We start from the raw sequence: 27,771 nt of genomic DNA on the forward strand, positions 1-27,771 counted from the left end.
TTATCAATAATTAATAACTGCACGTCCCTGAAACAGTGAAGCTTCTGGCTGCTGCTGGTTGGTCGGTTTATGTGCCTAGCCCCGCCCCTTTATCTGATTGGTTGTCCGGTTTGCTTCCTGGATCAGATCCTCTCTGCCCCAAATAAAAGCAACTAGTGCTGAAAAACATCTTCCTAGAGACTACAGGAGTAATGTGGGACAAGGCGTCATGATGTCAGGCTTTTTTATCCCTCCAGCTGATCGGCGTCTCTCTGCTATTGAAGCTTCTAACCTGGCAGCTTTACGCTCTTATAAAAATACTGTCTAACATCTGGAAACAAAGTCCAAGCTTCACCCTGAGGGCCTGATGGAGGCGATCTCCACTCAGGAAGAAGTTCAGGATAAAGTTCTGTTTCTTGTTCTATTAATTCTGCATAATAATTTATTTAAAGCTGTTTTTCATCAATATTTGCTGTGAATTTAGCTGATAAAGTCTAACTTGCGTCACTATGACATCACAGCGACTAATCGACTTTGACGTGACTTTTATCATGTTGTAGTCGACCTTAAAAAATCTGAAGTGGGGCGTACCGTGGTGGCGTAGGGGACAGCGCCACCCACGTTTGGAGGCCTTGAGTCCTCGATACGGCCGTCGCGGGTTCGATTCCCGGACCCAGCGACATTTCCCACATGTCTTCCCCCTTTCCTGTCAGCCCACTTTCATATAAGGGACACTAGAGCCCACAAAAGACCCTGGAGGGGAGGAAATAAATAAATAAAATAAATAAATCTGAAGTCGTTCAACTCCTAGAACCAGGCGATACAGACTCAGTTTGATCACCAGAATTTGGCACGATTGTGATAAGAAATATTCTGATAAAAAACTAATTTTTACAGTAAGTTTTAGGAGGCTGCAGTATTATACTGCCACAAACACAAATTTCATTAAAAAACATTTGTATTTTAAACAGGCTTCCGCAGGGACGCCTCTGGCTGAATGAAGGGAGATTTATTCACTGACGTTGCATTGAATCATATTTTCTATTCTGCTGATATTTGTTGACATTTTTGTGCAACAAACTGGAGAAGCTTGTAAATATAATATTTGATATTATACAGTCAGTTTATTTAACATCAATAAATTAATTTTATCATGACAACGAATCAAAATGCTTCAAAAACTTTTCAAAATAAAGTTAAACCAATGAATGAGGCGTAGCGCTCTCTCTCTCTCTCTCTCTCCTGCTGACCGTTTATCTTCATCAGTGTCTTCCTCTTCTTTGGGGTCAGTGTGTGACCTTTGACCCTGCTATTCCCGCCAGGTGGGGCGCGTCTACCCGCAGGCCGTCTACTTCCCCATCCGGACGCTCTACCTGACCCTGAAGATCGAGCAGCGGGAGCGCTACAAGAGCGGTGAGTCGCCCCGACCTTTGACCCATTGGAAGACAAACCAGAGCCTAAAGAGGCTTTCAAAAGTATTCACACCCTGGCAGTGGTTCTCATGGCAACCACAACCTGCATGTGTTTAGGGTAAAATGTGACAGGAAGCCACTCAGGGGCAGTGTTGTTACAACGGCCTAGTCAAAGTCCAGACCTCAGTCCACCACTGCATCTAGACGTGATGTTGAAGATCTCAGATGTTCTCACAGGAACTAAACATTCCGCCACACTTTTCAGATTTGTCTTTAAATATAGAATCGTGGATTAGTTTGGTTGCCGTTGCTCGGTTCTGGTCCAGACCCGGTTGCTCCGTTCTGGTCCAGACCCGGTTGCTCCGTTCTGGTCCAGACCCGGTTGCTCCGTTCTGGTCCAGACCCGGATGTAGAACTGCCATCAGGATTTCCTGATGTCTCTGCGTTTCAGATTCGTCCGGCCAGCAGCAGCCCGGCTCGGTGGGGGCCCAGCCTCACTCGGGGGCGTCCGACCCGGGCCCCATCCGGGCCACGGCGCCGATGTGGCGCTGCAGCCGCATCATGCACATGCAGCGGGAGCTTCACCCGACGCTGCTGTCGTCTCTGGAGGGGATTGTGGACCAGATGGTTTGGTTCAGGGAGAACTGGCATGAGGAGGTGAGGCGCAACACCCACAGCTGGTTACCATGGTTACAGCCACCCACAGCTGGTTACCATGGTTAACTACAAGGTCTGTCATTAACTAGTCACATTTTAAACCGTCCCTCCACGTCGTCCCAGTGAGGCTGCTGGTGTTTATCTCCGGGTCGGCCTGGTCAACTTTCTAAAGCAGTGGTCCCCAACCACCGGGCCACGGACCAATTGGTACCGGGCCGCGCAAGAAATAATGAACTACTTCTGGATCTTTTATTTTGAAAATCCTAAACCGGATTTTACAGCTTACGTCTTGGGCATCAAAATTGAGCCAACTTGCAGCAGAATGAGTTAGGGTTAGGGTAACCCGCTCCCCCCTGGTCCGTAGCAAGATTGCGAAGGGCTGACCGGTCCGCGTGACTAAAAAGGTAAATCTACTAAATAATTAACATTTTCATCAAATTCTCTTTTTTCTGCTAAGTTATTTAATAAATATGATCAGATCTGAACGTCAGATGAGTTCATCTCAGAGTTTCTCATCATTTATGGAGCTTCTTTAGAAATCTGGACTGTGGATGCTGACATTAGCATTAGCTGCTACATGTTAGCATTCAGATGCTATTTTAGGCTAGCATGGCTGCTGACAGGCTAACTGCTGTTAGCACAACTTGAACACAACAACAGTCTCTTCCATCGTCCAATCAGATCATGTAGAAACAGAAACTAACCTAGAGAATCGGCCTCCATCGCTGCTGTTAGCAATGTAGCTTTAGCATCAGGCTTACAGGTGGGGTTAGGGTTCCAGGCAGAACCTTAATATATAAAACATACAAAGTGATTAATGCTGCTTATTGTTTGAAAAATCTACATAATTAATCTAATTGAATGCATTAAAATCCATATTCCTAATATTTCTTCATCGGAACTGAACATGTAAATTACCAAAGAGGTTGTTTCATGTTTTTCGTCCTCCTCGTCTCTGCTGAATTCACTCTTCATCCTCACCTTCCTGTCAGTGAAACGTGCTCCTGTCCAGCACTAATGGAGCAGCTGATGAAGGTCTAACCCTCCTCCTCCTCCACCTGCAGGTGCTGCGGCAGCTGCAGCAGGGCCTAGCTAAATGCTACTCTGTGGCGTTTGAGAAGAGCGGCGCCGTGTCGGACGCCAAGATCACGCCTCACACGCTGAACTTTGTGAAGAAGTTGGTGAGCACGTTTGGTGTGGGCCTGGAGAACGTGTCCAACGTGTCCACCATGTTCTCCAGCGCCGCTTCAGAGTCGCTGGCCCGCCGGGCCCAGGCCACCGCTCAGGACCCCGTCTTCCAGAAGATGAAGGGCCAGTTCACCACAGGTTGGCTCAGGCACACACCTGGAGGGTCTCTTCACTAATTGTGGCATATCTATAGGAAACTAGCTCCTCTGGATTCATTTTTTATTTTTTTGGGAGGAATATGAAAACAATTGCATGCCACACTTTTCAGATTTATATTGGAAAATCATTCGTCACATTTCTGCAGCACCAGCCGGGGATTTACTCCACCAGTTTGACTCAGATTCACAAGGAACTAAATCTGAGTTTCCTCCTCCTAGGACCAGAACCAGAACCAGATGGTTTAGTTTCTCTGAGCAGCTGAGAGAAAAAGCGTCTCAGATTCCCTGCTGTTGCTGCAGCTGCAGTGGAGCTGCGGCGCCTGTGGGGCTCCAGCCTGGTTTTGCTCTGCATGAGGGAACCAGACTGCTGTTCACTGGGACCAGTTTAAACCGGTACAAACCGGGTCCGACCAACCGGCTGTTTTGATTGGTCGTTCTTGGTTCCAGATGTTTTATTCCTGCACTGAAGTTATTTTCCAGCTGGATGTGATTTCCTCCATGATCCACTAGAGGCAGCGTTGAGTCTTCAGGCTGTGGTTGCCATGGAGACGGCAGATAGAGACGCCATGGTCTCGCTAACATCAAGTAATTCCAGTCAGTCGAAACGTAAATAAATAAAAGGTCAAAAGTCAGCAGCTTCCTGGTGAACCAAGCCAGGAGTCCAGGGGCCTCAGGTGTCAATGTAGAAAAGTGCGGCGCACAAAACAATTTGGATGTATGGAGCCGTGCTGCGCTCCTTTCCTTTATAAATCCTGATTTGCAGCTGCTGCTCCGCCTGTCGCCTCCATAAATACATATTAATGTAATTTGGTATAAATACTAGGAAGTCGCCATGTGAAGCCGTAACCATGGCAACATCCTTGTTTGTGGCAGAATAGTATTTATAATAGTTATTATATATTTTATTTAAAAGGTGCTTTCACTTAAAAAAATGTAAAAATTAAAGAAAAAACCTCCAAATGAACCCTAAAGATCTCAGAGCAGCAGAGCGTTCAGCCGGGATTTAAACGTTTCTTCTGAATCCAGGAATCATGAGCAGAAGTTACATTTACAGAGTCCAGATGATTTCTGTCCATAAGGCGCATTCACAAAGCGGGCGGCTCCACTGGAGGACGGCTGCAGCTGGACCGGTACCGGTACCGGTACCTGCTTTAAGTTCTGCTCAGAGCTCCAGGATGATCAGTCTGGATGAATCTAAACGCTCAGAAACCATCAGATCAATCTGATCTCTGATCAATGGCTCCATGTTCTCCATCAGAGCCAAAGCTCCTCAGGTAGCGGCTCACCTTGATGCAGCTACTGATATACCTGGGATTGTCTCCACACCTGATCACCTTCAATAATCAAACTGTTTGATCAGCCCTGGTTTCTCTCTAGTGAGAATAAATAGATGCATTCAGACGATGAATTTCATCTTTATGAGACACAAACTGAGCAACATGATTATTTACATTGAGGTTTTCACATCCTCTATTTCTATTTTCTTTATTTTGTGTTAGCTTATTGTCTGAGGATAAATGCGGTTCAGTTCCATCGTTTAAACAATAAAATATTAAAATCATAAATTATCGGGTTTGAAACTTCTTGGTCTAAATAACTGAATGTCGTCGGGTCTCAGTGGATTTTGGTTTGCAGTTTATTATTGTCCACAGAAAAAGTTTGAGTGGCTGCTGCACATTTTCACGCCAGCGAAAACGTATGCGTATATTTATGCCAACTTTGAACCAAAGTTCATTTGTTTGATGCCGATTTGTGCGTAAAATACGGCGGCGCACATTTTTTTAACGCTTTACACATGAGGCCCTGCTGCTGTTCTGCAGCATCGTGACTCTGAGGAGTTAGTTTCCTCTCCTGCTCAGCGCTGAGCGATGTTTATAACTCAGCTCCAGCTCTGCAGCGCGTACAGGCTGTGACGGTCTGGAGGAGGAGAGTGGGAACGGTGGCTGTTTTAAAGTGGGGTGGAAAACTTTTCCAGGTTTCATGGATCCACAGGAGAAGCTGAGCAGAAATCATATTTAAACAGATTCAGTAGATTTTCTCCAACTGTGAGGATCAGTTCTTTACAAGCTTCCACCTCGTTTTTGACTATTAAATGAACGTCTCTGTTTCCACCCAGATTTGGATGAATATTAAAATGAAAAGCTTTTTTCCTCTCACAGACTTTGACTTCAGCGTTCCCGGCTCCATGAAGCTCCACAACCTGATCTCCAAGCTGAAGAAGTGGATCAAGATCCTGGAGGCCAAGACCAAGCAGCTTCCCAAGTTCTTCCTCATCGAGGAGAAATGTCGCTTCCTCAGCAACTTTTCTGCTCAGACCGCCGAGGTGGAAATCCCCGGAGAGTTCCTGATGCCCAAACCAACACACTACTACATCAAGATCGCCAGGTAGGCGCCGTTCCCGCCACACAGCTGAGGAGTGGCAACCCGTCCCTCCGTCATGCCTGCTCCTCCTCTGCAGGTTCATGCCCCGCGTGGAAATCGTCCAGAAGCACAACACGGCCGCGCGCCGCCTCTACATCCGCGGCCACAACGGGAAGATCTACCCGTACCTGGTGATGAACGATGCCTGCCTGACTGAGTCGCGCCGCGAGGAGAGGGTGCTGCAGCTGCTGCGGCTGCTCAACCCCTGCCTGGAGAAGAGGAAGGAGACCACCAAGAGGCATCTCTTCTTCACCGGTATGACCTCTGACCTCTTCAGCCTTTGCAGAGCCTGCTTCCTGCAGGGCTAAAGTTCTTTCCAGTGTTCCAGTCTTTAGATTTCCCTCTGAGATTTTTCCATGCAGCGTCTCGGTGTTTCCTCACTTCCTGTTTCCTCCTCAGTTCCGCGAGTGGTTGCAGTTTCGCCTCAGATGCGTCTGGTGGAGGACAATCCGTCCTCGCTGTCGCTGGTGGAGATCTACAAGCAGCGCTGCGCCAAGAAAGGCATCGAGCACGACAATCCCATCTCACGCTACTATGACCGCCTGGCGACGGTGCAGGCCAGAGGAACGCAGGCCAGCCACCAGGTAGCAAACCCGGCCTGCGGCTCAGCGCCACATCAAGCTAACTGATCCATGGAAGCAGTTTGGTCAGCGGGTATGTAAAGTTGTGAGCCGGCTAAGCGGCGGTGCTGTTGCCTGCAGGTGCTGAGGGACATCCTGAAGGAGGTGCAGGGCAACATGGTTCCCCGCAGCATGCTGAAGGAGTGGGCTCTGCACACCTTCCCCAACGCCACCGACTACTGGACCTTCCGCAAGATGTTCACCATCCAGCTGGCGCTGATCGGCCTGGCCGAGTTCATGCTGCACCTGAACCGCCTCAACCCGGAGATGCTACAGATCGCCCAGGTAGGACGCTGTGGCGCCATCTGGGAGCGCCTGACTGGACCGTCCTGCAGGGACGATCAAGGTGCCAGTTCACCTTATCTAGGCCTCCGTGATGCTTTCAGGGCCCAATCTACACCTCCGTGATGCTTTCAGGGCCCAATCTACACCTCCGTGGTGCGTTCAGGGACCAATCTACACCTCCGTGGTGTGTTCAGGGACCAATCGACATCTCCGTGGTGCGTTCAAAGCCTCATTTAGTCCTCTTGATGCATTCAGAGACCTCCAAAACGCCAGCTGCTCCAGTCAGCCAGACGTTGTTCCGACAGACGGTTCCATTCAGTCGCTGCTCGCCTCCCTGACTTGTGTGTCGGCGTGTGTGTCGGTGTGTGTGTCGGCGTGCTCCGCTCCACAGTTCCCATCAGACCCCGGGGCCTTACGGTGGCAGACGGCCCAGCTGCAGCAGAACTTGTGATCCTCCAGAACCTAAGAGGTTCTGCTGCAGCTGAACAGAACCCAGAGCTGGAGGACGCCCGGATTGTCTCATGTCTTCCTGTGTCCGCTTCATGTTGCTACGACGACCAGCAGAGGCCAGGTGTTTGTCACCTGTCTTCAGCTCCCCCGCTGACCTCTGCCCTCTGTCTCCGTTTCCTAGGATACGGGGAAGCTGAATGTCTCCTACTTCCGCTTTGACATCAACGACGCCACCGGCGACCTGGACGCCAACAGGCCGGTTCCGTTCCGCCTGACGCCAAACATCTCCGAGTTCCTGACCACCATCGGCGTCTCCGGGCCGCTCACCGCCTCCATGATCGCTGTGGCGCGGTGCTTCGCCCAGCCCAACTTCAAGGTACCAGAACTAGGCCGTGCTCATCTCTGGGTCGCAGCTTCAGCCTTCAGGCACTCTACACTTTGACTGGGACGTCATGTGACGCAGCGACACAGAGTAATTCAGCAGACCGAAAAGTGTTCTGCCCTTTTTACTCTGAAACCCCTTAACCACGACTGAGCAGAGAAGATCTGAGCAGAGCGACTGAGGCTGACTATGAAACTGACCTGCATGTTTTCCCAGTGACTGCCAATGACTCCCAGTGTCTCCCAGTTCCTCCCAGTGTCTCCCAATGACTCCCAGTGTCTCCCAATCTCTCCCAGTGACTGCCAATGCCTCTGTGTCTCCGAATGATTCCCAGTGTCTCCCAATGACTCTCAGTGTCTCCTAATGACTCCCAGTGACTGCCAATGCCTCCCAGTGTCTCCCAATTACTCCCAGTCTCTCCCAATGTCTCCCAATCCCTCCCAGTGTGTCCCAATGCCTCCCAATAACTCCCAATCTCTCCCGATGACTCCCAGTGTCTCCCAATCTCTCTGTGTCTCCCAATGCCTCTCAGTGTCTCCCAATGATTCCCAGTGTCTCCCAATGCCTCTCAGTGTCTCCCAATGATTCCCAGTGTCTCCTAATTACTCCCAGTCTCTCCCAATGTCTCCCAATCCCTCCCAGTGTGTCCCAATGCCTCCCAGTGTCTCCCAATGCCTCCCAATAACTCCCAGTCTCTCCCAATGCCTCCCAGTGTCTCCCAGTACCTCTACCTCCCAGTAACAGATGTTGTCTCATGTCCACCTTGGATAGTTTGGACGTATTTTTGCAGACAGACTGAACCTGTTCTCAGCAGGGGTCTAGTGACGTTTAGTCTTCCTGGCATCCGACTCGGTTTGGGTTTAGCAGCCAGAATGTTCTGACCGTCACAGCATGGTCCGAACATGGGTTCCGGTTGGAGCGTTCTGAGGTCCTGACCCGTCTCTCTGCTCTGTCCCAGGTGGACGGCGTCCTGAAGGCGGTGCTTCGGGACGAGATCATAGCGTGGCACAAGAAGACCCAGGAGGACACGTCGGTCCCACTGTCCCCGGCCGGCCAGCCGGAGAACATGGACTCCCAGCAGCTGGTGTCGCTGGTCCAGAAGGCGGTCACCGCCATCATGACCCGCCTCCACAACCTGGCCCAGTTCGAGGGCGGGGAGAGCAAGGTCAACACACTGGTGGCTGCAGCCAACAGCCTGGACAACCTGTGTCGCATGGACCCGGCGTGGCACCCCTGGCTCTGAGACTGGGACCGGGCCGGTTCTGATGGGGACGGGTCCCTGGAGCTGAAGCTCTGCCCACCTTTTAATTTCAGACTCGAGTTGATCAAGTCAGAACCACGGGTCCATTGGGTCACCTGGTTCCGTCTGCAGAGGTTCTCTTTCTGCCTCTGGATCCCAGGCAGAACCAACCAGAACCGGAACCACTGCAGGAAATTCCTCTTTGTTTTTATGCCCATCAAGGAGTCAAATCTTGTAAAATGTGTATTTTTACTACCTGTTGAATGAGGAATATTTTAGGGTCAAAGGTCACCGGGAGCCGACTCTTCATGCTGATGATGAGGAGGAATCGTTCGCCTCCAGCTGCTCGTGTTTCTTTGGTCTCCTGTACAGAAGCAACTTGTTGGAATAAAATGACATTTTTATCATTAAGAAGCTCAGAGTTTCTGGTTCCGATCGGTTCCGATCGGTTCCGATCGGTTCCTCTGGTGCCCAGAACATCTTGGATCTGGTGAAGTTCTGTTGTTGTCCTCCATATTTGCTGCTCCGGCCCAAAGTGGTTCTGTTTGCTGGTCTCCTTGCTTCCCGCCAGCGCCGTGGCCCAGCCCAGTCCGGCCCGTAAACTGTGGTTCTGGTTCTGTTTGGGTCGGTGCGGTCTGCTTGCTCCCTGCTTGTTTACACTCTGCTGCGGTTCTGCTGAGGGTCGGCCCGGTTTCCCTCAACTGGAAATATCTGTGAAGTTCTGTTTGTTTGGTTCCGTGTGAGCGGAGTCTTATTGGGTTTTCAGGTCCGGTTCTGTTCAATCAATCAATCAATCAATCAAATGTTATTTGTATAGCACATTTCAGCAGCAAGGCATTTCAAAGTGCTTTACATCATTACAAACACAGAAACACAAAGCAACATAGAATCAATCATTAAGTCAAGTTCCATCAATAAATTGGTAACTGATTACATTTCAAATACAATCCTAAACAGGTGGGTTTTTAGTTGAGATTTAAAGGAAGTCAGTGTTTCAGCTGTTTTACAGTTTTCTGGAAGTTTGTTCCAGATTTGTGGTGCATAGATGCTGAAAGCTGCTTCTCCTCGTTTGGTTCTGGTTCTGGGGATGCAGAGCAGAACCTGAACCAGAACCTGAGAGGTCTGGAAGGTTGATACAACAACAGCAGATCTTTAATGTATTGTGGTGCTAAGCCGTTCAGTGATTTATAAACTAACAACAGGATTTTAAAGTCTATTCTTTGAGCTACAGGGAGCCAGTGGAGGGACTTTAAAACTGGTGTTATGTGCTCTATCTTCCTGGTTTTAGTCAGAACGCCAGCAGCAGCATCTGGATCAGCTGCAGCTGTTTGATTGATTTGTTGGACAGACCTGTGAAGACACTGTTGCAATAATCAATACGACTGAAGATGAAGGCATGGATGAGTTTCTCTAGATCTGGCTGAGACATTAGTCCTTTAATCCTGGAAATGTTCTTCAGGTGATAGAAGGCCGACTTTGTAACTGTCTTTATGTGGCTCTGGAGGTTCAGGTCAGAGTCCATCACTACTCCCAGGTTTCGGGCTGATCGCTGGTTTTTAGTTGTAATAACTGAAGCTGTGCGTTGACTCTAGATCTATAACTCTAGATCGTTCCTCTTTAGGTCCAAAAATAATAACTTCAGTTTTGTTTCTGTTCAACTGGAGAAAGTTTTGGCACATCCACACATTTATCTGTTCTAAGCATCTGTTCAGTGATTGGATGGGGTCAAAGGTCACCTGGTGACATCGTAATGTAGAGCTGTGTGTCATCTGCATAGTTATGGTAGCTAATATTATTTCCTGTTATAACCTGAGCTAGTGGGAGCATATAAATATTGAATAAGAGGGGTCCTAGGATTGGACCTTGGGGTACCCCACATGTGACCTTTGACCTCTTTGATGAGAAGTTTCCAATTGAAACAAAGAAATCCCTGTTCTTTATGTAGGATTTAAACCAGTTAAGCTCTGGACCGGAGAGTCCGACCCAACTCTCCAGTCGATTCAGTAATATGTCATGGTCAACACTGAGGTCCAACAGAACCAGCACTGTGGTTCTGCCACAGTCCGTATTTATATGGATGTCATTGAACACTTTGACTAGGCCAGTCTCTGTGCTGTGGTGACCATGGAAACCAGACTGGAAGGAGTCAAAGAGGTTGGTTATAGTTAGGAAGCTAGTTAATTGTTTACACAGCTTTTTCAATAACTTTGCTGATGAATCAGAGGTCAGAGGTCAGAGGTCGGCCTGTAATTCTGCAGTAGTGATTTGTCCAGATTGTTCTTTTTTATCAGTGGTTTGATTACTGCTGTTTTCAGAGCCTGGGGGAAAACGCCTGATGAGAGCGATGAGTTTAATATCTGGATCAGATCAGCAGCAATAACAGGCAGAACTTTCTTAAAGAAATGTTCTAGAGTTATAGATCTAGGACATCAAGACAGCAGGAACTGGAGCTTATTGACTTATAATTTCCTGTAGGGTTTTATAATTAAGTAGTTGAAATTGGGTCATTTTTCCTGTATTTGTTTTGTTTGGGCTCAGCATTGGTACTGACTTTATAGTGGATGTTCAGATTAATAATCTGATTTTATTAATTTTCTCTGAAAAGAAGCTGGAAAACTGGTTGCAGGCGGCAATACATTGGAAATCAGGTGGTAACGTCACAGGAGGGTTTGTGATTCTGTCAACTGTTGCAAATAAAGCTGGAGCATTGTTAATGTTTTTGTTTATGACATCTGCAAAGAAAGCCTCTCTTGCATGTTTTAGTGCTAAATGATAGTTACGTAGTCTTTCCTTATAGATGTAACAATGAACGTGGAGTTGAGTTTTATGCCATTTTTGTTCTGCCCTACGGCAGAGTTGTCTTGCAGATCTAACTGTTTGTGCATTTCTCCATGGAGATTTCTTTTTACCAGACACAACCTTCATTTTAATGGAATCAATAATATCTGAGACTTTAGACTGAAAATCTTTTACCAACTTATCTACATCATTACAGCTTAAGGGTGAGGAAGAAGAGTAGATTTGATTAAAAGTTTCTGCTGTGTTTTCAGTGAGAGAACGTTTTGTGATGGTTGCTGTTTGTATAAGTGGGTTAAAAGATAAAGAACTTTCAAAGATAACAGGAAGTGATGCGACAGGCGACATCAGTTACAGAGACATTGGAAATATTCACACCCTTACTGATAACCAGGTCCAGTGTGTGTCCTTGAGTGTGTTGCTTGTTTGACATGTTGTGTTAGACCAAAAGTCTCTAAAATATTAGCGAGCTTTTTTCAGCTGAACTGTACTCCATCATTAGAATCTGCTTCAATCGGATCGGACGGGGTCGCCACTCAGAACCAACATGGCTGCTGCTGAGTCACTACTGCCAGGTAAACATGAGGAGACCCAGAACAGAACCAGGTTCTGAAAGGTTCTGCTGCACAGAGGAACTTCAGACCTGATTGAACTGAAAATTTCTGCAGATTGTTTAGAAACATTTTGGTTCAAAAGTTTAGATTTAAAAATCCACCGAGCTGACTGGAATAAACTAACTAAATGTTTAGTTAATAAACTAATACTTCGCTTCAAACTACGCTACTTGGCAGGACGCTAAATATTTGCTGAGCAAGCTAACGATTTACTAGCTAGCTGGAAACCGGAAGTGGACTATCAAAACAAAACCTGAATTTTTCCGAATCGCTTTGTGTCACTGCTTCCTCTTTTCTTGGATAACATTACAGGTTAAAAAAATTGTTTAAAGGCAATATTCAGTTTATTCCCTCACACAATTTAATAAATTCCATAATACAACATATTGTTTTACCAGATCACAGCAGCAAATTCATAGTGAGTGAATCAGGCCTCCAAAGATCAATCAGAAGGATTCCGTCTTCACCCCGCTTTTGTTTTGACGGTCCATTTCCGCTTATCGGTAAGTGATAAATATTAAGCTAGTTCAAAGCAAAGTTTTCGGTTGCTCACGAAATATTTAGTTTGTTCTGAGTTAGTTTGTAAGCTAAATATTACGCTAGCTCCGACATAAATATTTAGCTTGGAGCTAAATATTTACCTCCAAACTAAATTTTAGTTTGACACTTAGCTTTAACTAACCAGTTAGTTTGTAGACTGGCATTTATAAAGAATGAATAACATTACGAAAATATGAGTAAACCGTCATGTTTTCTTTCTTATGACAGGCTAAACCCAAATTATTGCTGCTAATTTTTGACTAACTTTTCAAACGTCTCCACATGTAGATGCATAAACTCCCAGAATTTTGCTCCGACTCCCTGGATAACTTCCTCTGATCATTATGGGATGTCTGTATCTACAGCACAGCTGCGGCTGCTGCTAAAACATACAATCAGCGGAGCGAACAGCCTTTACTGGCTGATTGTGTTCATTAGTTTACTGGCTGATTGTGTTCATTAGTTTACTGGCTGATTGTGTTCATTAGTTTATGTACATTAGCAGCGGAAAATAATAGTTTATGCGCCCATGACTTCCGATGATGCTGATTTTATGGAAATCAAAGCAAAAGCTAGGAGCAGTTCTGCTTCCAGGTTGATCCTCAGCCGTCTGTCAGGACCTCCGCCCTCCTCCACCTTCCCACCGCCCGTCCGCTAGCTGCTGTCGGAACGCATTAGCATGCTGCTAACAGGCCCCCCAGGCCTGTCAGGTAATGAGGCGGAAACACGGGAGTGTGGAGGGAAGGTTTAACAGCATAAAGGGTCATAAAGGTGTTCCAGTTATGGTCAGAAATTGAGGAGAAAATTCAGGATTTTATATGTTATGGAGATAAATTTAGATTGACCACAAACAGCAGAGAGGCGGATCAACAGCGGCTCCACTTTAAAATAAAAACCTGAAAATGAGAAGGAACTTTTTCCAACTTCGATCATCCGACTCCAACATCCCTCTGCGACAGTCAGAGGCCTCTGTAGAGTCGTTGCAACACTCACTGGTACAGGAGAACCTTTCTATCATTTAGTTTCTATCAAACTAAATGATAGAAATATGACCTTCCTCCTCCTCTTCCTCCTCCTCTCTCTGGCAGCTGTCAAGGTGAGGCAGGTTTAACACTGTGAGGCTCCAATGCTCTGGTCCAATTTGACTTTAGGGTGAAGCTGGGCTCAACCTGCCAGTCCTGATATTACCAAACAAATTAAATCAGGCTCTCAGCCTCAGAGGAGGAAGAGGAGGAGTGCTGAGAATGCAGAGATGAAGAGCGCAGGATGTCAGAGCAGCTTCCTCATGAACTGCTGCAGCATATTAATGTAAATATTTTAATGTGTTAGCATTAGCCTAGCACGCTGTCCCTCAGGTTGGATGTTTATCATGACTTTTAAACCAACTGTTGCCATGAAATGTAACGGAGGAACTTCAGCTTCAACAAGAAGAGAGACAGTCCACTTAACGGTTAGTGCTAGCTTCCGCTAACTTTTGCTTAGCAATGTAGCGTTAGCTTCGGTTTTATTAGCATTAGCTTCTGTTTTTACCTGTTTTTTCTGCGGTTGCAGTTTTGTTGTTTTCAGTGTTTTTTTTGTTGTGTTTGCACCTGTCGGCCATCTTAAAGCTAGCTGTTAGCTTCAGCCTCCATAATGTCTAATATGATCTACAGTAAATAAACAGGAGAGTTTCCTACTGCAGGTAAGATATTATCTGCTCAGAGTGTTTCAACAGAAGCTCCCTATAAAACTCCTGAAACACTTTAAACACAGAAAAGTTCAACTGAGTGACTAACTTTCTTTGTAACAGAGGAACAAATTCTCTCCATTTGCAACAATCAGAAAACATGTCAGAGTTTTTATTATTCCCAAACTTCATCACCTTCCTGTCTGACGGGACCAGATTATTTCACTGAAACCATCTCCGGGGTTAAATTAATTTCAGCAGCTGGAAAATCCCATAAATATAAAATAAGTCCAGTTATTAGCAGATGGAGCAGCAATGGAGGCTCAGCTGGTAGAAATCTGCTCACATGAAGAAAACTCATAAATCTGTTGATGATTGGAAATCATGTGGGCAAACCTGATAAAGATGTGAGCTTTAATTTAGTTCAAGTATTTTCAGGCTGAATGAATAAAAATCAGGAAGAAGAGACAAAAAAGAAGCTGAAGCTTCGAGCTAACGGCTAACGGCTTCTGCCTGGAGGAAACGGGAATCTGAGCCGGAGGAGGAACCGGCTCAGGAGGATCCAAGCTGCTTTTGTCAGTAATCAGCAGCAGAGGTGATGATGTCAGTGACGATGTCAGCTGGATGTTTGCTCATTTGTCCTGTAGACTGAGCCTCCCAGCAGGGGGCCAGTAGGACGGGTTGGGCCATCCTGCTGACTCGTTTTATGGGCTCTTTGCTCCTCAGCTTCTGTGTTCGGAGAAAAGCGGCTCAATTGTTTCCGATCTATTGAAAAAGGTTCTTTCCACTGGGGGTTAGCAGGGCTTGTCCAAGGTAACAGTTAATGATGAACATCGATCTGAAGCCCCGACAATAAGCTGGAGAAAGGTTTTAAGATGTTCGCCTCGTTATTCACAGATACGAAGGTGAGTTTTACTTTCTTTAAACTTTGTGGCTAACATTAGCTTTAGCTTATGCTAGTAGGCAATATTCTCTGACATTTGTCTTGTAAAAATGTGCTATTTAAGTATCTAAACATTTTTCATCATTCATTAACAGACAATATTTTACCTTGTGTTCAAGTATATTACGTGGTTTATTGTCGTTAGTGTCAGAGACCAAGTAACGGGGATTTTACGGTTCAGGCTTTTTGCTTCTGCAGCCTGAGGAACAACAAGCCCATAGCTTAACAGTAGAGCAGCTCTGGTGTCGGAGTTCTAGTTCAGCTGACGGTTCAGGTTCAGTTGTTGCTTTTAGAAAAATATGGCCGTGTTCCTTAAGGTCTCTGTGTTATTTCACTTTATTAGTTTAGCATGTTTCTAGTGAAGCAGGACGGTGTTTCCAGCAGTGTGTACAGGCGGGTCAGTAGCTCGGCTGTCTGGCTCTGGTCTGCTCTCTGGTTCCCATAAACTCTTTCAGGCTGAATACAGAAGTGAGTCCATGGAAATAACACAGGAGGCTCCTTTACCTTCTGCTTTAGGCTGAACAAGTTGATCCGGAGTGAAGTGAAGGCTGTAAACTTTGCTGTGCTGCGTTAGCTTTAACTGGTAGCCACGAATATTTACAAGACATCTTCTTCTTAATTCAGGACCGCTTGGAAATCCATGAAAACTTAAAAGCCCTTTATATTAGGAAGACAATAATGTTCATAGTATTGTTTTATTTGCGTCTGAAATAAGACTTTGTCTTTTCTAGCTGCCATGGTAACTCAAAGCGGAAACAAGAGCCGCATTTGCGCATGCGGTTGTGACGTCATCGCCGCAGGTGCAAAGAGCCCATTGCATGAGAGAAGTTTACAGGAAGTGACATCATTAAACTTTTGCATGTTTTATTCTGCAGCTGTTTAACTGGGGTCAGAGGTCAGAGTCAGCTCAGGCCTGTAACACTGAAATCACAGCAGCTGTGATTTCACCGGATCAACCAGAACCGCCTCCTGATCGCCGTGACGACACCTTTCTGCTCTCATATTAATAATTAAAACTCTGATGCTGACGGAAGCAGCCTGATCATCACCACGGCGACGACCTTCACCGTGGCAACAAAGAGAAGCGGCGGAAAGCTCAACTCTTTAGAGTAAACAAACTGAGACGGACGGTTCTGGAGGCACTCTGGACCCGGACGGATCCAAATGGGTTTCGTTTCCCCGGCAACAAAATAAGAGAGAGCAGAGGACGGACGCCAGCAACATGTTTAATTAATTCATCACATTTTAATCTCAACAAAATCAGTAACATTGTCAATAAAAACCATTTTTCTGCTAAATTATTGAATAAATATCAGATTGGAGCAAAATTAATCTCAGAGTTTTTCTCATCGTTCATTCTTTAGAAATCTGGACTGTGGACGCTAACATTAGCATTAGCTACTACATGTTAGCATTCAGATGCTATTTTAGGCTAGCATAGCTTCGCTGCTAGGCTAATTGCTGTTAGCACAACATGGACACAACAGCAGTCTTCTCCAGGCAGAACCTTATGTAAAAAGAAAAAGTGATTAATTGCATTCCTTTTTGAACATATTAAAATCTATAATTAATTATTCAGACTGAAAATATTAAAGAAACGCCAGAGAACATGAGAACATGAAGCAGTTTAATAGAGAAATAATATCAACAGCTTTATTATAGATGCTGCTCGGCCCTGGAATGAGGTCCGGTTCTGATTCTGAAGCAGATCTACCTGCTGGTTTCTCACACTTGTTGTCATGGAAACGGTTGGACTTGGGGCTGAACTTCAGCCTGACATCACTGCCCATATATGGTCTGGCGGCAGCTGTTCCTGTCCGAACATCAACGGTTCAGAGACCAGTTTCTTTCTGCCGGTTGGTTTTTTTCCGGTGTTTAAATTGGAGGGTTGAACGTCCAACTCGGGTACCGGCGGCACCGCCTGCTGCCCCCGCTCACAAGGCCATCTGCAACATTTAATCATTAGTCAATACATGAAATTGCTTAATGGCTTTTGCTGCTAATGTTGCATAACGGCAGGAAGACGGAGCTCCGGAAAATGTTGCCAAAACCAAATCTAATAGATTGGAAGGAAAACAGGACAATAACAGAAACCAATTTGCTGCCCAGAGAGGAGAGCTGAGTGACGGGAAGCAAGTTTGTGTCTGTAGGAGCCGTTTTACTGGTTAGCATGGAGGGTTAGCATGGAGCCACACTGAGGCCCTCTGGTCTCATAGTAAAGTTTGTTTTTGCTCTGCAGATCTTTCATGAATCAGTGAACTCTTTATCTCTTTTCCTTAGCGCCCCAGAGCTGAACGCTTCCTGCTACATTCAGACAGCTCAGCGTCTCTGTGGGCGACCCTCATCAGCTAGCTAGCTAACTAGCTAACTAACTAGCTAACTAACTAGCTAGCTAACCCTGAATCTGTCATCACGGCCTGAATGCAGCAGCCAGAGGCTCAGCGCGGCGGGAAATCAGCTGCTTTGTCTAACACTGAGGAGACGCCGCCTTTCTGGGACCATCTGGGAGTTTTGTCAAACTTAATGTTTCTTCTTCTTCTCTGAACCGTTTTTGTCTCTGCTGCCATGGTAACCAGCTAGCATAATAGCTAATTACCCCTGAAAGCACCAGAACTAATGAACGAGATCATAAGATGATTTCTGACTTTGATCTTAAAGAATGAAGCTGAATTGATTTTAATTATTGATTCTCAGCAGGTTTCTGAACCAGTTTATTCAAGCCTGGAGGAAAATTTCTGTTCATATTTCTGAAGATTATTTAAGAGTATTTGGATGAAAATGAATATTTTCAGGTTAAAATGTGTACAGGATGATCAATTAAAATGTCAAAAACTCTCATGCATAAAGATCTGTGATGCTAAACTAAGACTATAAATATTCATGTTTCATTGCTTGTTAGATAAAACTGATGAAATGCAGGAGGAGAAAGTGACTCTAGTCATTCCTCCGTCTGCATCGCCTCTGATGTTCTGGTTCTGTTTGACCCGATTCACCACCAGCTGATGTGTCTATGTGACCCAGAAAGAACCAGAACTGAAAAATTTGATTTGATTGATTGATTTATGCTAACTCTTCATGCTAGGAGACGCATATTGAAAATATGAAGCAAATATCAAATAAAGATGCGCAGCACTGAGACGGATTCAGCAGAAAACAGGATTTAAGGGCCAAGAACGGATTTTAGGTATTTATTAGAAAATTTTATTATTTTTATTTATTAGACATTGTAACAGTTATGACATTAAAGAGGAAATGATTTCTGCATCACATCCTCTGGTCATTTAGACAGAAATCAGCATCTGAAGGACATCAGACCTCCTGACCTTTGACCTCACAATGCAGAATGTAAGGCTTGGACCAAAAGGTCAAAGGTAACCTCTGATTTCCTGGCCTCACTCTGTGATGTCACACGCTGCTCTCTGTTCACTTCTTGTTTGCGGCAGAGCCCCGCCCCCCTCGCAGGAATATAATCTGCTCTTATGTTCCTGGATGAAGTCGGGTTGTGATTGGAGGAGCCTCAGTTTCCTGTTTGATCCTCTGAACTGGACAGGAAATGGTTGGCGGCAGAAGCCGATCGCGTTCCGGCTCCGATTCACCAGATCCGTTTTTATCATCGTTTTCTCTTTACAACGAACCAATGAAAACATCCAGATGCAGCAGAATTCATGTCGAGATTTAATGGGCTAAACTGGAGATACGGAGAGCAAACAAGTCATTTTACTGAGTCCAAGTCTGCAGGTCCTAGTCAAAGTCTCAGGTCTCTAGCTGCATGTCCTAGTCAAAGTCTCAGGTCTGTAGCTGCAGGTCCTAGTCAAAGTCTCAGGTCTCTAGCTGCATGTCCTAGTCAAAGTCTCAGGTCTGTAGCTGCATGTCCTAGTCAAAGTCTCAGGTCTCTAGCTGAAGGTCCTAGTCAAAGTCTCAGGTCTGTAGCTGCATGTCCTAGTCAAAGTCTCAGGTTTCTAGCTGCATGTCCTAGTCAAAGTCTCAGGTTTCTAGCTGAAGGTCCTAGTCAAAGTCTCAGGTCTGTAGCTACATGTCCTAGTCAAAGTCTCAGGTCTCTAGCTGAAGGTCCTAGTCAAAGTCTCAGGTCTGTAGCTGCAGGTCCTAGTCAAAGTCTCAGGTCTGTAGCTGCAGGTCCTAGTCAAAGTCTCAGGTCTCTAGCTGCATGTCCTAGTCAAAGTCTCAGGTTTCTAGCTGCATGTCCTAGTCAAAGTCTCAGGTTTCTAGCTGAAGGTCCTAGTCAAAGTCTCAGGTCTCTAGCTGAAGGTCCTAGTCAAAGTCTCAGGTCTCTAGCTGCATGTCCTAGTCAAAGTCTCAGGTTTCTAGCTGAAGGTCCTAGTCAAAGTCTCAGGTTTCTAGCTGCATGTCCTAGTCAAAATCTCAGGTCTCCAGCTGCATGTCCTAGTCAAAGTCTCAGGTTTCTAGCTGCATGTCCTAGTCAAAGTCTCAGGTTTCTAGCTGAAGGTCCTAGTCAAAGTCTCAGGTCTCTAGCTGAAGGTCCTAGTCAAAGTCTCAGGTCTCCAGCTGCATGTCCTAGTCAAAATCTCAGGTCTCCAGCTGCATGTCCTAGTCAAAGTCTCAGGTTTCTAGCTGCATGTCCTAGTCAAAGTCTCAGGTTTCTAGCTGAAGGTCCTAGTCAAAGTCTCAGGTCTGTAGCTACATGTCCTAGTCAAAGTCTCAGGTTTCTAGCTGAAGGTCCTAGTCAAAGTCTCAGGTTTCTAGCTGCATGTCCTAGTCAAAGTCTCAGGTCTCTAGCTGAAGGTCCTAGTCAAAGTCTCAGGTCTCTAGCTGAAGGTCCTAGTCAAAGTCTCAGGTTTCTAGCTGAAGGTCCTAGTCAAAGTCTCAGGTTTCTAGCTGCATGTCCTAGTCAAAATCTCAGGTCTCCAGCTGCATGTCCTAGTCAAAGTCTCAGGTTTCTAGCTGCATGTCCTAGTCAAAGTCTCAGGTTTCTAGCTGCATGTCCTAGTCAAAGTCTCAGGTTTCTAGCTGAAGGTCCTAGTCAAAGTCTCAGGTCTCTAGCTGAAGGTCCTAGTCAAAGTCTCAGGTCTCTAGCTGCATGTCCTAGTCAAAGTCTCAGGTTTCTAGCTGAAGGTCCTAGTCAAAGTCTCAGGTTTCTAGCTGCATGTCCTAGTCAAAATCTCAGGTCTCCAGCTGCATGTCCTAGTCAAAGTCTCAGGTTTCTAGCTGAAGGTCCTAGTCAAAGTCTCAGGTCTCTAGCTGAAGGTCCTAGTCAAAGTCTCAGGTTTCTAGCTGCATGTCCTAGTCAAAGTCTCAGGTTTCTAGCTGCATGTCCTAGTCAAAGTCTCAGGTTTCTAGCTGAAGGTCCTAGTCAAAGTCTCAGGTCTGTAGCTACATGTCCTAGTCAAAGTCTGAGGTCTCTAGCTGCATGTCCTAGTCAAAGTCTCAGGTTTCTAGCTGAAGGTCCTAGTCAAAGTCTCAGCTCTCTGACCTGCTGCAGGTCCTTGGCGTCTGATTTCAGTCACATTTTAAGAGATTTAATCTTTAATTTCGCAGCATGACACAACCTCCGCCATGCTTCACTGTTGATCAGCGACCAGCTGTCGGTCGTCGTGTCGCGCAGCAGCTTGCTGGCGGTTGCCATGGAGACGGTGATTCAGACAGGACCGCAATGATCCATGTTTCCCTTCATGTTCTCCTGATCAGAAAATTAGAAACCAGGATCAGTTTTCATCCTGTAGGTGGCGCTGTCTGGATGTTTAAACCATTTTTGATTGTGATCTCACTTCCTGTTGATCTTCATCATGTCTGGCTGGGTTTTGGTTCCTTGAAGCTCCGCCTGGAGTTAGCCAATCAGCTTCAGAGTTTCAAAGCTGATAGTTATGATGAGGTGAGAGAGCGAAGCCGATAAGAGGAGAGTGAGAATCCATCGGTCACCAAGCGGGTCCAATTTAGTTTGCTGGAGCCTGAATGAGAGAATCCAGACTGAGGACGGATTGTCTCTGTTGTTGGGATGTTTCTCTGGATCGGACCGGCAGCTAGTGGAGGGGCTGGGGAAACCTTAGCCAGGCGCTAAAGGAGAGGAAGGAATGTGGTTCTGAAGTACTTCCTGTACGTACAGGAAGTACTTCGGATCCAGACCAGTTTGAACTCTACTGGGACCTGGAACCACTGGAACCACTAATCTGCAGGATTGTTTGAGCTCTGACGTTTGCTTTGCTGCTCTTGTTTCATGTGAAACGTTGAAGCGTTTGGTTGGTGCAGAGCGGTGAGTCCGGTCGGACCAGCAGACGTGGATCAGAACCTTCGCTGGTTTATCTGAGGATGATGTTCGTTTCAGGTTCGGATTTAACGAAGCGCGTTAAACACTCGGCTGATGATGTGACTCCATTCAGTGTAAAACCAGAGGCCAAATGAAAACCTCCTGAGGGCCACAAAAGGCCCCCGGGCCACACTTTGGACCTCCCTGTTCACTCACACGTTTGGCCAATTATTTCAGATTCTACACAAAACAAATTCCAACTCTGTTAATAATTTGTTTAACCGTTAAAGCCTGACCCACATGGAGGCCCGAGTTCTGACCCGGACGCCACAGGTCCGTGTCCCGGCCTGGTGACCTTTGCCCCCCTGTCTCATTACCCACTTTCCTGCCAATTCACTATGAAATAAAGGACAATAAAGCCTTTAAAAGCCTGTAAAAGTTATTAACAATACATTTTAATCATAACTAATAATAGTTTTATGAACCAATCAGCGGTTGCAGAACAAGAGAATTCTGCTGATCCGGGTTGATCCAGAGATGCTAAAGGGATGCTAACAGGATGCTGTTTAGAATAACCTGCAATGCTAACCTCCCACTCAGACTGATTCTGCAGCGATCCTCCATGTTTCATCAGTTTGGGAGGAGAGAGAGGAGAGGAGATGTAATTGCTTTCTTGTCTCTTTCGGTTCCTCCCAAGTGCAGGAGGTGAAGCTGAGTGACGGAGGTTATCTGCCTCCTGCTATCTGCTGAAGCAGCACATTAATGAAGTGGATTAAAAGTTTGGCTCCATCCAGAACAAAAAAACCTTCCCTCTTCTGAAAACGGATTTCACTGCAGCCTGAGAGAAACCAGCAACCAGAGTCCAGGAGATTCATCCGTTCATTTCTCTCTCTGCCTAATTGATTCATTTTGGATCCTGCAGCAAGAACCTCCACCTGCATTCAGGAGGAATATGAAGCAGCTGGAGTCCTGACTGCTGCAGCTGCTGTCAAACATTCTCTATTAGCCTGCAGCTCGTTAGGCGGCTAACTGCTATGCTAGCACAGCGCAGAAACACACCACCAATGCGTTGTTGCGTTGCTGCGTTGCGTTGCGTTGCTGCGTTGCGTTGCTGCCTGCTGCTGCACCAGAGGCCAACTGGAACATGGATTGCTGCTAAACATGAAGCCGGTTTTGAAACTGGTTAGACGGTGTTTCCATGGCAACGGAAACCTTTCCTGATGGGAGTGACGGGACTCCCATCTGTCTCTCTGAAAATAATTAGAAATAATAATAAATAAACTATAATTATAAAATAATTATTCTGAAGATTAAATCATTTTTTTACAGCGTCTCCTGCGCCCTCTGCTGGTCTTTCTGCCACAAGCTGCCAGCTGGATTCACATCTGGACTTTGACTAGGCCACTCTCTGATCTAACAATGCCATAATGATCCTCCACCTGTCTCAGGTCCCCACAGCATGAACTGGATCTGGAGGGTCAGAGGTCAGCCTGCTCTCTGGTTTATAGCTAGAAGAATTGACTCTAGATCTTTAACTAGATATATAGCTCTAGATTTCTGACTCTAGCTATATAACTGTCTATAACTATAGATCTATATCTATAGACCTCTGACTCGCATATTCTGCCATCCCTGAAAAATCCTTGCCACCCCATAGATATTTTTCTAGATCCGCCACTGGCTGCCGGTGAAAGTGAGAGGTGACATGTTCAGATCGCTGAGCAGATTTAAATTTTGCTAATTGAGTCACGATTAGCGACATTTGGAGAAGCCTTATTAAAACGGCCTGTAACTCAGAGAGCGGCTCCTCCGGTTAGCCGCGGCGCTAGTCCTCATCCTGACAGCCAATCAGATCACAGCTAGCACCCTCAGCCTCTTCCCCACTCTGCTCACTGGGCGGCAATTTACTGTGACAGGTTCCAGCCACAGAGTGTGTGTGTGTGTGTGTGTGTGTGTGTGTGTGTGTGTGTGTGTGTGTGTGTGTGTGTGCGTGTGTGTGTGTGTGTGTGTGTGCACTAACTGCAGCCATTAGGCCTGCTTAATGAGGAGAGCACAGTGAGATAAATGAGACATTGTCTGTGTGATGTTGGAGCAACGATCCAGTGACATTTACAGCTTTGGGTCGAATGTGAGCAGCTCCAGCAGCTCTGGGGAAAAAACTTCAAAATGTTCATGAATCATAAAAATTAAGGATATTGTTGTTCATTTTTGTGCTGATTGTGTTTTTGTTGTGAGGGTCTGGACTGAACGTGTGTCTAATGTAGAACAATCAGAGGTTGTGAACCCAAAGAGCAACATGGAGCTCCTGTATGAACGATGAAGGATTATTATATTAAATATGATTAAATATGAAAGTCTCTCTAAATAATAAAGTCTCTTCTGGCCTGGAATAATAACCGGTTCTACTGTCTGTCCTTGTTAAACTGAAGCTCAGGCTCATCGAATACACAAAATGAAAATGACATCATATATTCAACTACAACCCAAAAGACCAGTGGTAAACTGGTTTCTATGGTAACCCACATGCTAATGGTAGCAGGGAAACAGCTAATTGTGGAATCAAAGCTACACTTTACATGCTACATGGTTTAAGTCCATGTTAGTCAACTTGTTAACTCCATATGCTACTGACAACATTTTAGCTAACCTTAGCATTGTTGCTAACTTTAGCTTCTACAATAGTGTTTGTTACTGAATGCAGTGATTTAATGTTAGTGATAGCTGACATGCTATTGACAGCATTTTAGCTAAGTTTAGCTATTATTCTGCTGTTTGCATGGTACATGGGGTATATAACTAGCTCCCATATTAATATTAGCCTTTTAGCTAAAATGCCTAAATGCTTCAGCTTGATATAAAAGCTAAATTTAGCATTTTTATTTTTATTTTATTTTTATTTCCTTTGTTGAACCAGGTAAACTCAGGATCAAGAGGGACCTGGGCAGAAGTCTGCAACTCACAGCAACCTGGTAACAAAACAAAACTAATTAATACATATGCACAAGTGTAAAAAATTATGTTTTGATAGTCAGAGTTCATCAACATGAGAAACATTTTAATTTTTCATGTTTCATTAATTCATCTCTTCTGTCAGATTCCTTCTTGTTGAGTTTTTAAAGTCTTGTAAAGTCCAGATCAGTTCCTGGAGGAGGCTGAAGGCCCGGCACCGGCAGCATCAGAACCGGGCCTGCTGGACGGGTCGGTCCTCCAAGGAGCTGAATCTCCAGTTTCCAACAGATCAGTTTAAATGTTAGCTCTGTAACGTCTGAACCTGCTGCTCAGATTTCATCACAAGCTGCTTGCTGCCGTCAGGAAACTCAATCAGGCCTGCAGCTCCTGTTGGGCCAAGAAACAGAAGAAGAAGAAGAAGAAGAAGAAGAAGAAGAGTTGCCTTCATGAGAGGATCTATACTTCACTTCTGAAACATCACAGCTGAAAACAAACATTCAGTCCATCTGAACCGGAACCACAGAACCTCTGAGAAATCCTCCAAACCGTCAGTCGATAAGTTAAAATGTGGTTTGGAAATGTTTTTAAATGTAGGTAGAAATGCAGGTTTAGTCATCATTAAGTCAAACCTGCAGTGTTGCTTTGATTTTAGAAATCCTTTCATCTCCATGACAACCATTCAGCTGTTAAACGCCTGGGTGGACGTAGCCCCGCCTTCGAGGCGCAGCTCCTCCCCCCCTCAGTTCCTCCAGACTAGCCAGCAGCAATTAGCAAACAGCTGATTATAGGAGCTGCTGCTCAGAGCAGCGCTGGTAAAAATGTTAAAGGGTTAATAGAGGAGCCATGTTGGGACGACTTCCTGGGGGCGGAGCTTCAGGAAGAGCAGGAATTCTTAAAGAGACAGAGGCCCAATTTCAAGATGTTAAATCAGGAAGTCTAATGTGGGTTGTTTTTTTACCCCTCCAGGGGGTCTTTTTGTGGGCTCTAGTGTCCCTTGTGTGATAGTAGACTGACAGGAAACGGGGAAGGAGAAAGACATGCAGCAAATATCGTTGGGTCCGGGAGTCGAACCAGCGACGGCCGCGTCGAGGACTCAAGGCCTCCAAATACGGGTCGTGCTAACCACTACGCCACCACAGCACGCCCCAAGTCTAATGTATTTTAAGTCATATTTGTCATATAATTAACATAATTACTGCCTTATGCTATAAAACGGCTCCATGTGCCTGGAAAATATGATACTGGCCCTTTAACCAGAATAATACTCATCTAGATTTTAATGTTGATCATAAACATTTTCTGCTCTGATGGTGCAGTGGGATCAGGTTCGGGTCTGACCCGAACAGAACCATGCAGGAACCTTCTGGTGTCAGACTGAGGCTCCAGACGGGACGGCTCCTCATGCAACACAGCAGTACATCGGCCCGGTTCTGCATGCTGCATGAGGTCCAGACTGGTTCTGGTTCTGGTTCTGTCTGCTTGCTGGGCTTAGTAGTGAGCGAAGCCCCGGGCCAAAGCGGGTCATGTTCCTCCCGTCTTCCTAATCAATCCCACTTTGGATGCTGCAGCTTCTCCAGGCAGCAACAGATCAATAGTGGGATTGAATGACTGAAGCCTGCTAATCCAATCAGAGGCCTGGGATTTAATCCAATCAGAGGCCTGGGATTGTTTTCCTTAATGTGAGCTGCTTGATGACAGATGGAGACAGAAACCATTAGAGTCTCTGGGCTGAAGCTGATGGCCGACTGCTGATCACCAGCGTCAGCCTGGAGGCCGTGACCTCTGGACTGACCGCCGGCCAGGAACCGTTTCCAGGTCATAGATCAGCTGCAGTGATAAAGTGCAGAAGAAGAACTGTGCGGCAGAGACTCACTGGAAAGCTCTGAAGCTGCTAATCAGTAGAAAATAAACCAGACGCTTTGATTCCATGTTTGGTGTGAGAATAAAAGGAAATGAAACACTGATGTTAAAATATTTTCTTCTCTTGTCAGGATGCAAATGCAGGATCTGAGAAAGTATCCCCACCTCTTCAACATAAAAGTCCTTTCTAACTTTAAACCAGAAACTTTCATGTATTTTATTGATTTTATGTGATGAATCAAAGTTGTGCATAAATGAAAGCAAAATGATTCCTGGGTTTTAAAAGTTTTAACCCTCTATGGCATGGCGTTGCCCTCAGGCAACAAACCACATAGCTGTACCTCACATTGCTCCTTTATTTTATTTTTTGGGGGGCATGATTTTTGACATATTTTTGTCCAAAAAATAGTTCTTTTATGAATATAGTTTTTGTTTGATTTGTATTTCATTTCTCATAATCAGTGTAGACAATCTTGGTGTTCTAGACCAATGTTACCCTGAGGCAACAAACCCAAATCTGGTTCCAGGAGGTGTCAGAGTCCGATTTTATGATTGACATGTAATTAGGGACCACCAAGCTCCCAAAGAATGCAGGAAAATATTTCTTCCCCACAAAAATAAAAAGTCATGCCATAGAGGGTTAACAAACAGGAATCCAACCTCCAGGTTCAGAAGCCAAAGAAACAAACATGCTGGAGGATTTTATATGTAGTGACGAACCTGGATAGGCCACACCCACAACCTTCTGACCAATCACCAGAGCTCTGTACCGGAGCTCCGCCCACTAGCCGTGTTCCTGAACTTTGAACCCAGTGAAGCTCGTGTCCGGCTCGGTTTTCTTCCCGGAAATTCAGTAAAAACCAAAAAGAGACCAAATGTTTTCTTCACTGAAGACCCAGGATCTTATGTAGGTTCCTCTTTGTTTAGGTGCTTTCAGCGCATGCGCACGTTCAGTACTGTCTCCATGGCAACGTCAGGACGTCCTCCATCATTACAAGATGGAGACATGCGGACAGCGGATTAGTTTTACTCTGGCTTAATTGATTCTGAATCAAAGTAAATGAGAATCTGGATTGTGTTCAGACTGCTGGTCCGGCTCTCCTGCTAACTGGTTTAGCTTCATTCCCATCACAGTGCAAGGAAATGGACCCGACCTCCCACTCTCCTGCTGGGCTCAGAGGAACCCGACCGAGGCTGGGTGAGTAAAGTTTATTTCTAAAGAGACATAAAATCACAAAGCAACAAAAATCAATTTTCAATAATACACAGAATGAGACGAGAAGCACAAAGAGACCATGAGATAAAGAGTGGAACCGGTGAAATGGACCGATGACCGGTCCAGACTGGAACAAACAGCTTCACTGCAGTCCAGAAGCAAAGGCATGAAAATG

General features: G+C 45.6%; 1 protein-coding gene across 2 annotated transcripts in view; it reads left to right on the forward strand.

Annotated features, from left to right (window-relative positions):
* Positions 1–9,203, forward strand: part of trrap (transformation/transcription domain associated protein) — a 54,982-nt gene extending 45,779 nt beyond the window's left edge. Inside the window, exons 64-72 of one of the 2 annotated variants that reach the window (XM_023341050.1) lie at positions 1,302–1,392; positions 1,843–2,048; positions 3,113–3,374; positions 5,554–5,779; positions 5,853–6,070; positions 6,215–6,399; positions 6,517–6,720; positions 7,352–7,546; positions 8,511–8,795. In XM_023341050.1, the coding sequence (XP_023196818.1) occupies positions 1,302–1,392; positions 1,843–2,048; positions 3,113–3,374; positions 5,554–5,779; positions 5,853–6,070; positions 6,215–6,399; positions 6,517–6,720; positions 7,352–7,546; positions 8,511–8,795 (1,872 nt within the window). Of the gene's footprint in view, positions 1–1,301; positions 1,393–1,842; positions 2,049–3,112; positions 3,375–5,553; positions 5,780–5,852; positions 6,071–6,214; positions 6,400–6,516; positions 6,721–7,351; positions 7,547–8,510 lie in introns of both variants that reach the window. The other variant, XM_023341051.1, reaches the window with a different exon arrangement.
* Positions 9,204–27,771: the final 18,568 nt, after the last annotated feature.

Source organism: Xiphophorus maculatus, chromosome 10 (genome assembly GCF_002775205.1).
Source record: "Xiphophorus maculatus strain JP 163 A chromosome 10, X_maculatus-5.0-male, whole genome shotgun sequence".
NCBI classification, from domain to species: domain Eukaryota; kingdom Metazoa; phylum Chordata; class Actinopteri; order Cyprinodontiformes; family Poeciliidae; genus Xiphophorus; species Xiphophorus maculatus.